The sequence below is a fragment of the Bacillus rossius genome (assembly GCF_032445375.1).
Source record: "Bacillus rossius redtenbacheri isolate Brsri chromosome 9 unlocalized genomic scaffold, Brsri_v3 Brsri_v3_scf9_2, whole genome shotgun sequence".
Classification (NCBI taxonomy): Eukaryota; Metazoa; Arthropoda; class Insecta; order Phasmatodea; family Bacillidae; genus Bacillus; species Bacillus rossius.
Genome location: NW_026962013.1, coordinates 35,663,593 through 35,677,530, shown reverse-complemented (window position 1 = coordinate 35,677,530; position 13,938 = coordinate 35,663,593). Strand labels below are relative to the sequence as shown.

Sequence of the window (13,938 nt, the reverse complement as noted above, 5' to 3'; positions counted from 1 at the left end):
CCGTCCGGCCGTCAGGCATAAAGATTGTCAAGCTCTAACTTTAGACGGACGGAACGGCAATTAATTGTTAATGCAGATATATGTGGTATTTGTACAGGTCGTTCAGATGTTTTGTATAATAACATTTCGTTTCTTAAAACTTATGTCCGAACAATTTAATCAGGACTGTGAATTGTTCCGAGAAAATGCTAATACAATTCGTACAAAAACACGACCTATATAGGAAACAACGTCTGTACAAATCTCCGAGAGAAAAACACGGATTGTTGGTAGCACTTATCGGGAAAATATTCTGACGGACAGATGAAGTCGAGTGTTAAATAGCTTGGCCAGATGCGTGGCTTTGACGGACGAAAGGATGACGGGCTATTGTAATTCCGTCTTCACACTGGTTCCTACGCATGCTGGCCACTGATATGATGCCGCTCGCACTAACTTGTCATCGGAGCCACTGGAGACGTTGAAGGGTGATGGAATGAGAATGGAAGCATTGTCGGAATGAGTGGCTGGGGTGAAGTTGTGGCAACGATTGGTGCAAGCATTAAAACTTCTGATAGGTTGAAATTTATTGTGCTGCCGTCACTTTCCCGATACAAACTAAACACACACACACCTACACACACAACCACACACACATATATGCATGTGTGTGTGTATGCGTGTTGTATTTAATATTTAATCACGTTTTTATTAAATCTCTCTTGTCTGTTTATCTGTTCGTTGCGAATTTTGCAATCGATTTTAAACTAACTCCCAGATGAGCTAGAGACTTTAAACTTTGAACATATGCCAATGCTCACACAAAATTAAAAAAAGAAAATAATAATAAAAAAAATTAATAAACCACTTTTTAAAACTGACTAAAAAGTATAAAATAATTTCTCCTAGCCCCATACAGATTAACGTGTATATATGTGCATGTGTAATGAAGAAAGATTAAAGTTAACGTTAAAAGTATGTTGCTAGAGGAACAAATTCAGAATTTTTTTGTCGACAGTGCGCTATCTGTTGGAGAGTCTTGGAAGTTCATCTCACTGGGTTGCGTGCTGCCACATAGAGCGCGCGGCCTGTCTGTTTTATGTCAAACGTGTGTAGTGTAGCTTGCCTTCCAGGAAAACTATTTTAAATGTTGAAATGTTGAAATATTTTGAAATGTTGAAATAAAGCGTATTATTTGATGCAGCGATAACGATTATTTTGTTAAATAAAATTGGCACAATTTGTGCAACAGCCAATCTGGTAAACTCTACGTATTATTTATATATAGAATAATGTAAAGCTTATGTGCTTTTATTTTAAAGAGTTTTGTTAGTCTTACACTAAGTTGTATTTTACAACGTGAAAATTAAAAAAAAACTCAGAAATTCATACTAAATAATCTTTTGTAAGGATTGTAAAAAAACTAGTGATTTGTGCGTTCTTTGTTATAATTAGTGAAATTTCTCTAATTGTAGTCCAGCAGTTTTGTTATTTTATTAAGTTACTTTTTTTTTATTGGTCAGCGGTGAAAGGGGAGTGCTAGCCAAATGTCTAGTGCGGTTTAAAAAGTACCCACTGTCGTAAATCAGTATATCAATAAAAACACTCCGTTCTAAATGCTTCAAGGCTATGCTTAAAACTTAAAATATTTATTTTAATTTCTCAGGAGTCATAAAATTTATAAAATCGTATCCTCAATATGAATGTGGCTGTTAATGAACTAACACTAATCGTGTTTTAACTTTGATATGTTTTAAATTTCCTTCTTACCGAATAATGGTTTTGATTCGTTCGCTGTTAATTAAAATGAATAAATTGTATCTGAATTAGGTGTGATGAATGTTTTTCGATATTTCTATATATGTTTGCTAGCAAAAACCAAATTTAATTTTTCTGTGCACTTTCATATAGTACTGTTTTGATAAAAGCTCATTTTCAGCAATTTTTAATAGGAATTATTTGCATGAGTTATTGTAAAATGTGTATTTAATTAGCCCATATAAACTGTCTGACATTATGTTTTCATACTCGTTCAGAGAAATATTAAAATACATTTCTTGCAGGAATTGTTACAGAATTAATTATTTCCATTGCTTTACATAATTCGACATAATAAAACACAATTCACATAAAACAACACAGGTATAGGAATCAAAAGCAGACGAAATGTATGCTTTGATAAGCAATATTAAGCATAATGCAATAATTATTTACTATTCACACTGTTAATATTTAATGTGCTACTATAAACTGAAGTGAGACTTCTAAAGACAAGAATGCAAGTTACCAAAGGCTAGTGTAAATTAACGTTTTGTGACTTCCAGCGTTATTACTGTTCATTTCGGAACGTTTTCATGTCTTTCATGTCCAGTTCTTCAGTTTCGTTAATTTTTCGTGACTTTCTTAACTTATGTTACCTCTTATACATCATGATTCAAACTTAAGAGTGGCTCGCCGATAATTTTGCTGCGGAATCTATTTCGTAGAAATTATGTTATAGCACAAGACTGTATGAGAAGACGTCCGCGAAGTAACATCATTGAAGCGAGCATAATAACCGGCGAATGAAAGGGGAAAACGGTATTTATATCGCGAATACCTTTAACCTCAACGGAAATAGCCTTAATTTTTAAACATTTGCAATTTCCAGTGAAGTTGGCGAACAGTTTGACTATCAACAAACTATCAACCACTCACTACAAATCCAAAGTCCATCTATAAATCAAAAACGTCGGGTATTGAAGATAGGCATTGTTAAATAAATGTGAACTTGAAGGCCCTTGGAAAACTGTTTAATCCAATATTTATTTCTGTTAACTGATTTCTAATTTTTTTTTTTTTTGCTGTTTAAGAAGTTGAAATTTTATATATATATATATATATATATATATATATATATATATATATATATATATATAGGCATGTATGAGCAGTGCGAGAGTGTTCTGCGCATAGACTCCCGTAGCGAAGCACGGGCACATCAGCTAGTTCAAAGAAAGTAAATTTTCTACACACGTTCACTGGCAGACCGTACTGTGTCCTCATGTCTCGTGGTGCATCAAATCAAGAAACTGCTCCCTCGTTAGCGTGTCTCGTACCTTGCTTCACCGTGCCGGCGGTCGGTATGATAATTTCCATTGTGGAAACTGGGGCAGTCGATCACGCGCGCTGATAGCTGTCACACAATGTCGGCGCGGTGATGCATTTGATAGCTTTCTGCGTACCCCGAATAACGCAAATCCCCCACCCCACACCTCCACTCCTTCTTCCCTTAGAATTTCGCACAGTCGACCGCCATCAAGACTTGTAATCAGCCTGCTTCTCGGAAGTGAATTGTCGTTTTGAAAAATTAAGACATCTGCAATTTCGTGTGAAAATATTTCGTAATGAACTGTCATTTGTGTAGTCCGCGTAGGGCAGTATGGTCCTCAGTGGCATCGAAAGGGCGGATTGGCGGTATATCCATCCCCCTTACCCTGAAGTTGAGAAAAATTTTGCAAAATATTATTGAAGGCTGTATGTTGTTATAGGGTTATGCAAGGTGAGTTAAACACCTGTAATTACAACTGTATGAGAAGCCGCATCGCTTACGGGTACTTCTGTAGGCCCCATGTCAGTTTGTAGCATAAGTTTTTTTTGAACACGTTAAAATTTTAATATTTTGTTTATTTATTTATTTTTCAAATTCCGACCTCCCGAAAACAATTCCTGTATCCTCCATTGAGGATCCAGGTGGCCGTTTTCTCCAGTGCTTCGCGCTCATGAAGCGAGGGTCGTGGTTCGCTACCAACATCCCGGAATGAGCTACTCCAAGTGCAACTACCAAGTGGTTCGTAGCTCACTGTAATCTGGGAGATCCTCTGTATGCGTAACTGTCTAAATTAAAACCTCTTCATTTACTTTGTTGCTATCTGAACATGGCTAAATTTAAAAGAGGCTGTGTTCGGTGAAGTTTTCAGTTGATTAATGATCATGTGCCATTTATTGCTGTAATAAAAAACTAATTTCTTTAATATATATATATATAAAAATTTTAAGGGGATCGGTACATGTAATAGGGGTATCAATGTGATTTATTATAACTAAGACAAGGTTTGATTTGTTTTCAAATATTTAAACAGTTCGGGCCTAATTATCTATCTCTGGCGATAAATTAAAAAATATATTTGACATTTTCTTCGCAACTATATCACGGAGGAAATTAAAAGCCACATTTCAACTAATATTTTTTGTTGTCAAAGTGTGAGATTAAAATTAGAATCGTATCGTATCCTCAAAGGCGTACACATAATTAATTAATATATTATGTCATTGGATTTATGGTAACACAAAAAAAAATATGAAGACACATTTGTCGGAATGACTAAATCCTTTAGTAGATTATGGCTTAAAAATCATTAATTTATTTTTAATCCTGTATTTTCTTATAAAGCTTGCACATCTTCTTGTGGAGTCGAAGTATATATGTTCTTTGATTCTTGCAGTAAAGAGTATGGATTTATAACAATTTTGTGGATAAAATCAGCATTGGAATCAATCCGTAAAAATTTTCTAAACTGAAGTAACTATTTTTGGTAAACTTATTGTGCATGGGCTATTTGCAGAGCTGAAGATTTTGGATTTATTTAATTCAAAAGTTTTCTTTCAATTTATTGTAGAAAACTATGTTAACAGTACGTTTTTTATACCATATGATGAGGTTATGTAGCCCTTTGAAACGTACTTATTAAACAGCTTACGTTGTGAGTTAAAATTGTTCAGGTGCAGTTCCAGTTGGCCAGGAAAAAAACATAGTTTGATAGGTACACTAAAACAGACCAATTTTTTAAGAAAATAATTTTGAAAATCTATTTTGATTACTGCTTTTAAAGTGGTAAATTACTCCATTCTTAAAGTATGATTACACTTGTCAACAAAACATCAAAATTTTAACACCAAAACCACTCTGTGGGCCCTTTTCACTAGTCATACAAAACAAGCAAATATCCCTCACTACAGACTCACCAGTGACGAACAAAGCTTTCTCTTTAACATAATAGAAGAAAATAATCCTCCCTTTGTCCGCGCTCGTTTCAATCCCCTTTTGAATGCGTATCTAATTTATCCAATCTCTTCCTAATTATAGTAACAGTTGCCTAAGGATCTAGTATTTTTAGGATAAAGATTGGTATGCTTAATTTTTCACATCCCTGTTTGAATGCTATTCGTATGGGGTATCGCACAAGGAACAATCCCCGATAATATCCCTACATATCTCTCAAGACCACTTTTTCGTCGACGTGGACGTGTTGACACTGTGCGAGCACAAACATCCCTCACACACGTACAGACCTCACGGGCGATGGTGATGGTGGGGCAATCCCTTCGTTTGGATGTGGACCGCCCAGGCCAGAAAACAGCATACTGCCTCAACACTTGCCAACCCCTCCGCCTTTTGCTGTTTGTTGTTGACATATTAGGTTGACTTTAGATGTGCTTCGTGAATAGTTTGCTCGTACTTCGTGATGTACTTTTCTTACATTTGGTAATCAAACCGCCAACAGCAAACATGTAAACTGCAAACCAAACGTTATAAGTGTCCACACCAGTCAACTTAACAAAGCAAACTTCTCTTAGTTTATTCCAAGAGATCCGGATTGTGCAATCGGTGATAGCTTCATATTAAAGAGGAAGAAGAATTTTTTTTTCTCGTATTTAATATCCCCATTGTCAAAAAAAAAAAAGCAACCAAGAAAAATGTGCATGAAAAAGTGGCTGTTACATTGTGGAAAAAAATTCACTCTATCCTCTTAAAATGTAAAGAACTGTTAATATTAATGTTATACTATTTGACTACGGGACGCTCTATCTCCGACCTCGCATTAGTTGCAGTTATATCTCCAAGCCTGTTGTCACGTATTATTCCAGAAACCTTTACAGCAATTAACTCTTGCCTGAATGAGTTCATATAGGCAGAAATATTAATTAAATATACTACCGTCTTGCAAAATTGATTTATCTTATTGTCGCTATAATAGTGTCTGAAATGACTGAAACAAAACGAAATGCAGTATATTATTTCGTATCATGATGTGGTAATTTTAAAACACAAATACAATAAACTTACATAAAACACGTATGTCTATTATATTATCTGTGCTCTTTTTTAGTGAACAAAACTGGTAAATAACTTTTTTGTCTCTGTCCTAACTCGTTGCAAAGAATTGCTGTGAAGCTGATTGTACGGCTTTTGTAATTTGAGAAAACTGTGAGGTCAAAGAGTTTAATGGACATGATTTTGATAATAAGAGGATTATGTAGGAAATTTTTCATTGTGAGAAGATGAATAAGGTATCGGGAAAAGTGATGTTACGAAGATGAGGGTAACGGGAATGATAGTAAATAGGAGCCTTAAGTGAGGATTACGAACTAGCTGGCTGTCAACTCCCCCCCCCCCCCCTAGGGTTACCAGACGTCCGGCAAAAGGAGGACATGTCCTCCTTTTTATTAATTTTTTTGCGTCCGGCCGGATTTTCCTTAATGCTCCAAAATGTCCGGCTTTTTTATGAAGTGAGATAATTCCTGCAGTTACACTCTGAGTAACGCGCGCGCTGTCCGCAGAGTCACCTCACTAGTAAGTAGTTCTATGACAGCTTGACAGGTAGCAGCACATGCAGAAGCACGTGTTTTTAATTATGCTGTATATGCGTAGTTTGTTTGATTATTTTTACTGAAACTGTATTAAATGCCAAAACATTGTAAATTATCGTACTCCATTGTAATTAATTCATGGCTTTTTAAGAAAATATATTGTCCTCCTTTTTAGTGAAATGTCCTCCTTTTGCGAGATGAATGTCCTCCTTTTTTATTATCAGTGTCTGGTAACCCTACCCCTCCCCCCCCCCCCCCCTCTAGAGAGCTACTGTTTACAACTGTTTGTGTGTGCATACAGAACTCTTCTTCTCACGAGCTTAATTCGCAAATGGCTGTGGTGGGGATGCCATAACTTTTTTTTTGTTACTGGCCAGACAAACTATTTCGCAGTTTAGCCACTCCAACAGGCCTCCACATCAGTCAACTAGTTTGTAAAACACGTGTGTTATTTGCTGTTGACTTGTTTGTTTGATTAGTGTAGAGTCTGCTTGAAACTGAAACTTTAGTTTTTTCATGAAGTTCTTCGGTGGATTTCTTAACTAAGGTTATGGATTAGCTTAGTTTGGTCTTGCAGACTGTTATTTAATCAGTAAATTATTATTTTTTATTTCTGTACTGATCGTTGATCAGGAGGGACCTCCCCCCTCTTTTTTTTTTTTTCCCCAATTTTCAGTTCCAAAAATATTAAAAACTGCATGATTTGAAAATAGTTCGAATTACCTGCGTCTCGATTTACGAGCTAATATAATAAGTTTTTGTCACAATATAGCTAGTTTGCATTAAGTTCGTGCTTCGGTAATATCTTAAAAGGTGGGAAATGGTCTTTTCAGAAGGCATGTCTCATAAAAGACATAATTTTAAAAATAAGTTGATTTTTTATGCAGGAAGTTAAAATATTATTATGGAACCGATTTCATTTGCAAAAAAAAAAAAGAGGGAGGTTAAGCTGAAAGAACAAATAAAAGTTTGATTATAACCACAATGTTTTTTTTTTTCCCAATCCAGTGGTTTGGCCGTGTGACAACGAACGGCTAATGAAAAAGATTAGGTTTTTATTTAGCAAAAAAAATGTTCGGAGAAATTCGTGAATATTTTAATGTGTATTGGTTACTTTTAACTTACCTTTTTGGAGTCGTCACTCATATCATAAATCTATGGAAACAAAGGATATTGGATTGAATAAGGTCTTACACACATTGTGATTTATTCCTCTACGCACATGGGAAAAAAGTACTGAAATGAGAATAAGATCCGCAGGATTTTAATTAGTTTATTTTATAAAAAAAAACCTTTAAACTTCAGTTCATTTCTCTCTTTTTTTAATTACTTAATCTAGTGCGCCGCACACACACGCGGTTTTTCAGTATAACCTTACGAGATTGTTCAGACTTAACAGATTTAATAATACTGCTGGCCCGGCAATATTACCTGGTGATGACATCCGTAGCCGTGTAGGAAGACATAGTCCTCGGTGGCGACAGTTTGTCATTGATGCCTTGGATATTAATTTACTTTTAAAGATGATAAATGTTGCAGGGAATTTATTTCACAGCATATTTGCCTTCCACTGAGTTCTTGCTATTTCTAACATTCAGAATCCGTTTGTCTCTCTCATATCTCTGCCCGCAGTCGCGCAACATTTACTTAAGTTTATGCGGGGATATTAACAAAAGTTAACTTTAGGACTTGTTACTTGTTATTTCGTATTTTAACATCATTATACACTGAAAGAAGATCCTAGAGAGGGATGTGAAACTGCTGTGTTCATGATGTAACACTGATACGGGATGTTAAATTTCAACTTAAATCTTAAGAAATTAAGTTAAAAAAAAATGTATTTAAATGAAACGATGTTTCAGATCATGTGAAATAAATACAAGTTACCACAAACAGTAAAGTAGTAAACGGTTGCTCTTTTTTTTTAATATAAATATTTTGTATTTGTTTTAAAGGTAGTGGAGTGGGTTTTAGCTTAAGTTTGTTTCCACATCGCTGTGGTGTACAAGTAAACTGAATGGTATTTCAAAATGTTAAATGTAATTTTTTTATATATGAGTACAGGTGTTTTTTAAACATGTTTACTACAGGCGGAACTTTTTTTTGGTAGCAAAGGCACATTTGTTATGACAGACAGTATTATTTTAATTTTTTCGTTTAGATTTGATGTTGCTTGTAATAATACTTATTTACTTTTTTTTCTTTTGGAACCTGTGCGTTTTTTTTTCGGCTGGCTACTACAACATTATGTTTTAGTTTAGGGAGATATTTTTTCCATTGCATCTAAAAAGAACCTCGCGTCGGTGTGTCATCGCCTCTGTGGTCCATTTTGACTATGACTGTGGCATTACACTTACACATGACTTGGTATCGATTGTAATTGAACCAGTAGTGATATTTGAGATCAATGTTCGCTGCCTAATTTGTTTTTTGCTAGTTATAACACTCAAATATTTTTTATTAACGTTCGTTGATGGCTCTGGCATAGGCCTATCTTGGGACTTTATTTGGAGTCCACCTATTTTGAATAGTTTATTTTTAGCTTTTACATCGCCCTGATGGTGTAATCAATTTTTTCAGCTGTTACATATATAACATTTAAGTTTATATCAAAGCTGTCGAGCAAAATGTTGATAGCTATTTATTATTTTATGTGTCAAGTCGAAAAATGTAAACACAGTACCTTTACTGACAATTATCTTTAAATATTGGGGGGGGGGGGGGAGTTATTGGTTATTGACCCATTTTTAAGTTATTTTAAGGATGTAATTTTGAAATGGTTGTTTTTAGAAATCTGTAAGTATGTATTTGTATTTTTAGTACTCTACAAATACCAAGCTTTTAAAACGATCATTGCGAATGCTGCTGGCATCAGTTAAAATAGATTCATGTTTGATTGTCATCGATTTGCAAGCTTTTAAAAGTTTTATATTTAAAGTGAGTACGTTAGTGGCATCTACAAAATTTTGGCTGAAAATGGAATGGATACAAATCATTGCGCTGTTTAGATTGTAAATTGGACTTGTGGCGTGAGGTATGCAACTAATTCTGAACATTGAATGACTTATTTGCCAATGGAACAGTCGTAAAGCGTGACTAATGACGGATGTAGCTTTCGGGTCGTTCAGGCTATCAAACCTCACAGAACTTTGTACTATGCAGTAACTTTTTGATAGTTCATTATTAGTAGATTTGGATATCGTGTTTTTGGAGGAAAATTGATGTGTGATTCTTTAAATCTGGTGATTGTCGACTGCAGAATAATCGTACCTACTTATGTTGATTACCAACTTTTTTCCAGTAACCCTCACGATTTGTCCTAGGTCAAATTACTGCTTTACTTTTAAACTTATGTCTGTTGGATTACCATCTGTGAACAGTTACACATTACATTGTTTACACGAGGTGAATTGAACGGATTTGTTGGCAAATCGTAAGCTAATGTTGGCTCTGTGTACTTAAAGACAATCAGTCGTTGCCCATCATTAGTCTGGTTTGTGGCACCGGGGGAAGCGGTGGCTACACCAAGGAGGATTATATCTTCTTTGGGCAAGGAGGATTACGTCTTACTTGGGCAATGAGGATTACGTCTTCCTTGGGCAAAGAGGGTTTCATATTCCTTGGGCAATGAGGGTTTCATATTCCTTGGACAATGAGGGTTTCATCTTCCTTGGACAATGAGGGTTTTATCTTCCTTGGGAAAAGAGGATGACCTCCTCGGGCTACACGAAGATGTTCTCGAGCAGCTCGCGCGTGATGGCGCGATGCGAGCGTGCCGGATCCTCGGCCGTCGGCGTACCGTACAGCCGCTTGTTGATGGGGTACAGCGCCGGGCTGAGCTCGCAGCGCACGTTGAACCACCAGTCGCACACGAACACCGCCTGCGAGAACTGCGTGCCGTTGGGGCAGAGGAAGGTGGCCTGGCGGCCGTCCAGGTCGCAGTAGTGCCACCCTTGGCAGCGGGTCTCCACGTCGGCGAAGAAGCCTGGGTACGGCTGCTCGTCGCAGTAGAAGTTCGTGTAGGGAACGCTGTGCAGTACCGGGTAGTCCGTGCCCGGTCGTCCTGCAACATTGTGTCGCTGCAAACTAGCACTCTGCACAAACACTAATGTTACAGTCATTTTATTTTTGGACTAGCTGCAGTACCCAGCGTTGCCTGGGCTGAACACAGGGTGAAGGGTAACTGTTTAGAGATCAGATGTAGTTAGTAATTGTCTTCTTAATTTGAATGTCAAGTCTGCAAAATAATTTATATCACTTTCAGATCCCGATAGACGTTGTTCTGCCAGTTTATAGTTATTTACCTGGTCTGTATGTAATCTAGACTCTATAAAGCAATATAGAAAAAAAACTGAAAAATAAGGGATTACTAATATTGAAAAGATTCCATTATCTAGCTAATGCTCGGCATGCATTGCAATGCCTCATTCAGTTTTGTTTTGTAATATGTTTGAAGTAGTTACACATATAGAAATAATCTATCCATGTCTCTAAATATATATTTATCTCTATCTACATCTATAGTCCTATATATCTATGTATCTATCTATCTGTATTTATCTCTTTATATCGACATATATACCTCACACTATCTCTATGTATTCTATATGAGGTACTGATTGCTTCGTTGTTAATATCACAAGGGTGTTTTTTACTTGTATGGGAAAATTAAGAATGATAAGGCAGCTTTATAATATTAGTATAGATAAAAATGAGAGTACATTATGGTTACACCATTTATTTGACAGGGTCGTTCTTACTAAGGTCGTAGTTCTTAGTCATGCCAACAAAATGCATGACATTTATACAATTCTCAAAACTATAAACAAGATTAAGGGGTCTCTGACATCTGTGAAAGATAAAACTCCAGGCGTAAACCTAGCTGGCGTGTACAAAATTTCATGTTCTTATGACAAGGTATATATAGGACAAAGAGGCAGACACATAATCACAAGGGTTAAAGAACATATCAGCGACTATAAACATGGAACCCCACGGTCAGCTATAGCAGAACAATTCTTGAAAACCTGACACAGCATTGTTTTCGACCAATTCCACACCCTAGTCAACATCCGACAATACAAGAAAAGATACATTCGAGGATCAGTAGAAATATAAAAACACTCAGCAAACACAAATAAAGAAGAATGCTACAAATTAAGCAGAATATGGTTTCCACTCTTCAGAAAATCTCAAAACTTAGCTCTGCATCTAACAAATGACAAGTCGCCTCTGGTTGGCCAAACAGCCCAGCCAATCAGAAGAGAAGAGGCCACTGATTTGCCAGCAACCTCTAGCCAAATACAGAAGCCCAGCTCCGATTGGCCATTGCCAACCAGACAAAAGTAAGGCTGTGATTGGCCCACAGCTGCAGCCAATGGGTAAACACTTTCCATCTCAGGCGAGAGTATTAAAAAGACAGGATAATGGTCATAATTTGGAGCCATTCCAATATTAAATAACCAGCCTGTACCTAATACATGCTCTTGTGGCCGTCTTGCACGTATGGTACTAAATTAAAGGATGAACATACATCCCGAAATAATAGTGTATTTTGGTTAACTCTTGTAGACCGTCCTCCTCTGCCTTTCTAGTTTTAAATTATTCCAGTCTACTGATCGAGCTCTTAATGAGCTGTGTCTATCCACAAGTTCTCTATCACACGATTATTTATAAATCGCAAATAGTCGTGTGCGCTAAAAGCTAAACTTTTTTTATTGTTCAGGTACACGTACCATTCATGATTTCCGGGCACGAAGTCCATTATTTTTTGTCGAGGCTAAATCAAACATGATCGGTTGTTGTGTCAGTCCACCAGTGTAATTTAGCTAGCCAAGGACGCGTGTGGAAACAGAAACGAAAGAGGTGCATTTGAGTTTTCACCACTTCATAAAACAGTCTAAAATTAGTTCGCCACTTAGTACTGTACATGTTTAACCATCAAACTTTTTTTATCGTGGCATGTTCTTTATATTATAAAGAAATCCCCAGGGCCGCCAACAATATTGATAAAAATCTAACCTTAAAATGGAACCTTGTGAAACACATTGGCAATAGCCTTCAACGTTTTTATGTCGTTGCAAAACATGTAGGTCAATTAAAAAAATTAATATTGTAACTTTTATCACTGTTATCTGACTTTGCCCGTTATAAATTACCATAATGAATTCAAAATACTAGTTTTTTTTTCCGTGCTGCAGTTAATGTACCTACTGGGTTTTCTGGTAAACCTTTTTTTTTTATTATATTTGAGCCAACAGCTGTTTCTCGCGATATCGTTACCTCTTTGTTTTAGAATATCTAAATGAACGTAGACGTGTTCTAGAGCGTCACGTGCGTGAAAATATTTGTTTTCTGCACTTCGCTCTTTGTGAAAAATCCGTTTTAATGGCAGACAACACCGGATCGCTCGGGAGACGTGAATGGACGCCATGTGTGTGTCATACCTCGTGCCTTTTTCCCGGCTTGCGCAACTTCCTCCGCCAGTCAAGGACAGCGACGGTTAGGCTCGAGCACGGATTAGCACACAGCAGAAGTGATCACTGCCGTAGATAATACTGTTAACGTCGCATAGAATACATCCCTGACCCGTGAGTGGGATAAATGAATTACATTTGCCTAATGGACGCGTGCGTTGACTCTTACAATTCGGGCTGTTGTTATGGTTCTTCGGTGGGCGTGCTTTCGATTTAAATAAGCTAATTTTTCGAGGGGGGGGGGAGGTTGTGATTGTGATTACATTCCTCTCCCTCTCCTCTACCATGACTCAATTTATGAGCTCTGATCTTATATCAAAGTTATCCGGGGTTTCACTATTATATTAAAGAGGTCTCTTTGCAAAACCTTGTGACGCAAAGCATGCCTTTACCTCTGCAAAACACTAGTGATACTATAGGACGCTGATTGACGGGAGTATGCGTCGGGCATTCTCAATATTTTGGTGAGTGATATTTGAAAAAGTATTTTCCTGTATCTGTATTACAGAAATAATGTATTTGGATGCTAGTTTAGCGATGTCGATAGAGGATCACTTGCCTCCCACCAAGATGGCGATTTTTTGCAATTGGGAAACGTGCAGACGTTGCCAGAGCCGGTGTGTTTTTTCGGGATACTCCCGATTCACTCTGTTCTTGCATTCCGTCATTGCTCCATTCCCATAACACCCCTCCTCGTATCTTCTTATGTTTATTTATTCATTTTCAATGTTATTAATCTTTTTGACGAAGAAAGTTTTCTGAATGTCAATATTTGAAATAATCATTTACACGTTAACTATTTTTGCTAGAGTGATACCTGCGAATTTACATCGACATATCTTCATTCCTTTTC

The 13,938-nt window shown here is 36.7% G+C and overlaps 2 protein-coding genes across 3 annotated transcripts in view; one reads left to right on the top strand and one right to left on the bottom strand.

Moving 5' to 3' along the window:
• The window catches only part of LOC134542975 (RING finger protein 17), a 233,541-nt gene that overhangs the window by 117,687 nt on the left and 101,916 nt on the right, over positions 1 to 13,938 (top strand). The gene's annotated exons all lie outside the window — the stretch shown is intronic.
• The window catches only part of LOC134542955 (uncharacterized), a 30,019-nt gene continuing 23,949 nt past the window's right edge, over positions 7,869 to 13,938 (bottom strand). Inside the window, exon 3 of the mRNA XM_063387580.1 lies at positions 7,869 to 10,672. Within this exon, the coding sequence (XP_063243650.1) occupies positions 10,332 to 10,672 (341 nt within the window). The 3' untranslated portion in view covers positions 7,869 to 10,331. The remainder of the gene's footprint in view (positions 10,673 to 13,938) is intronic.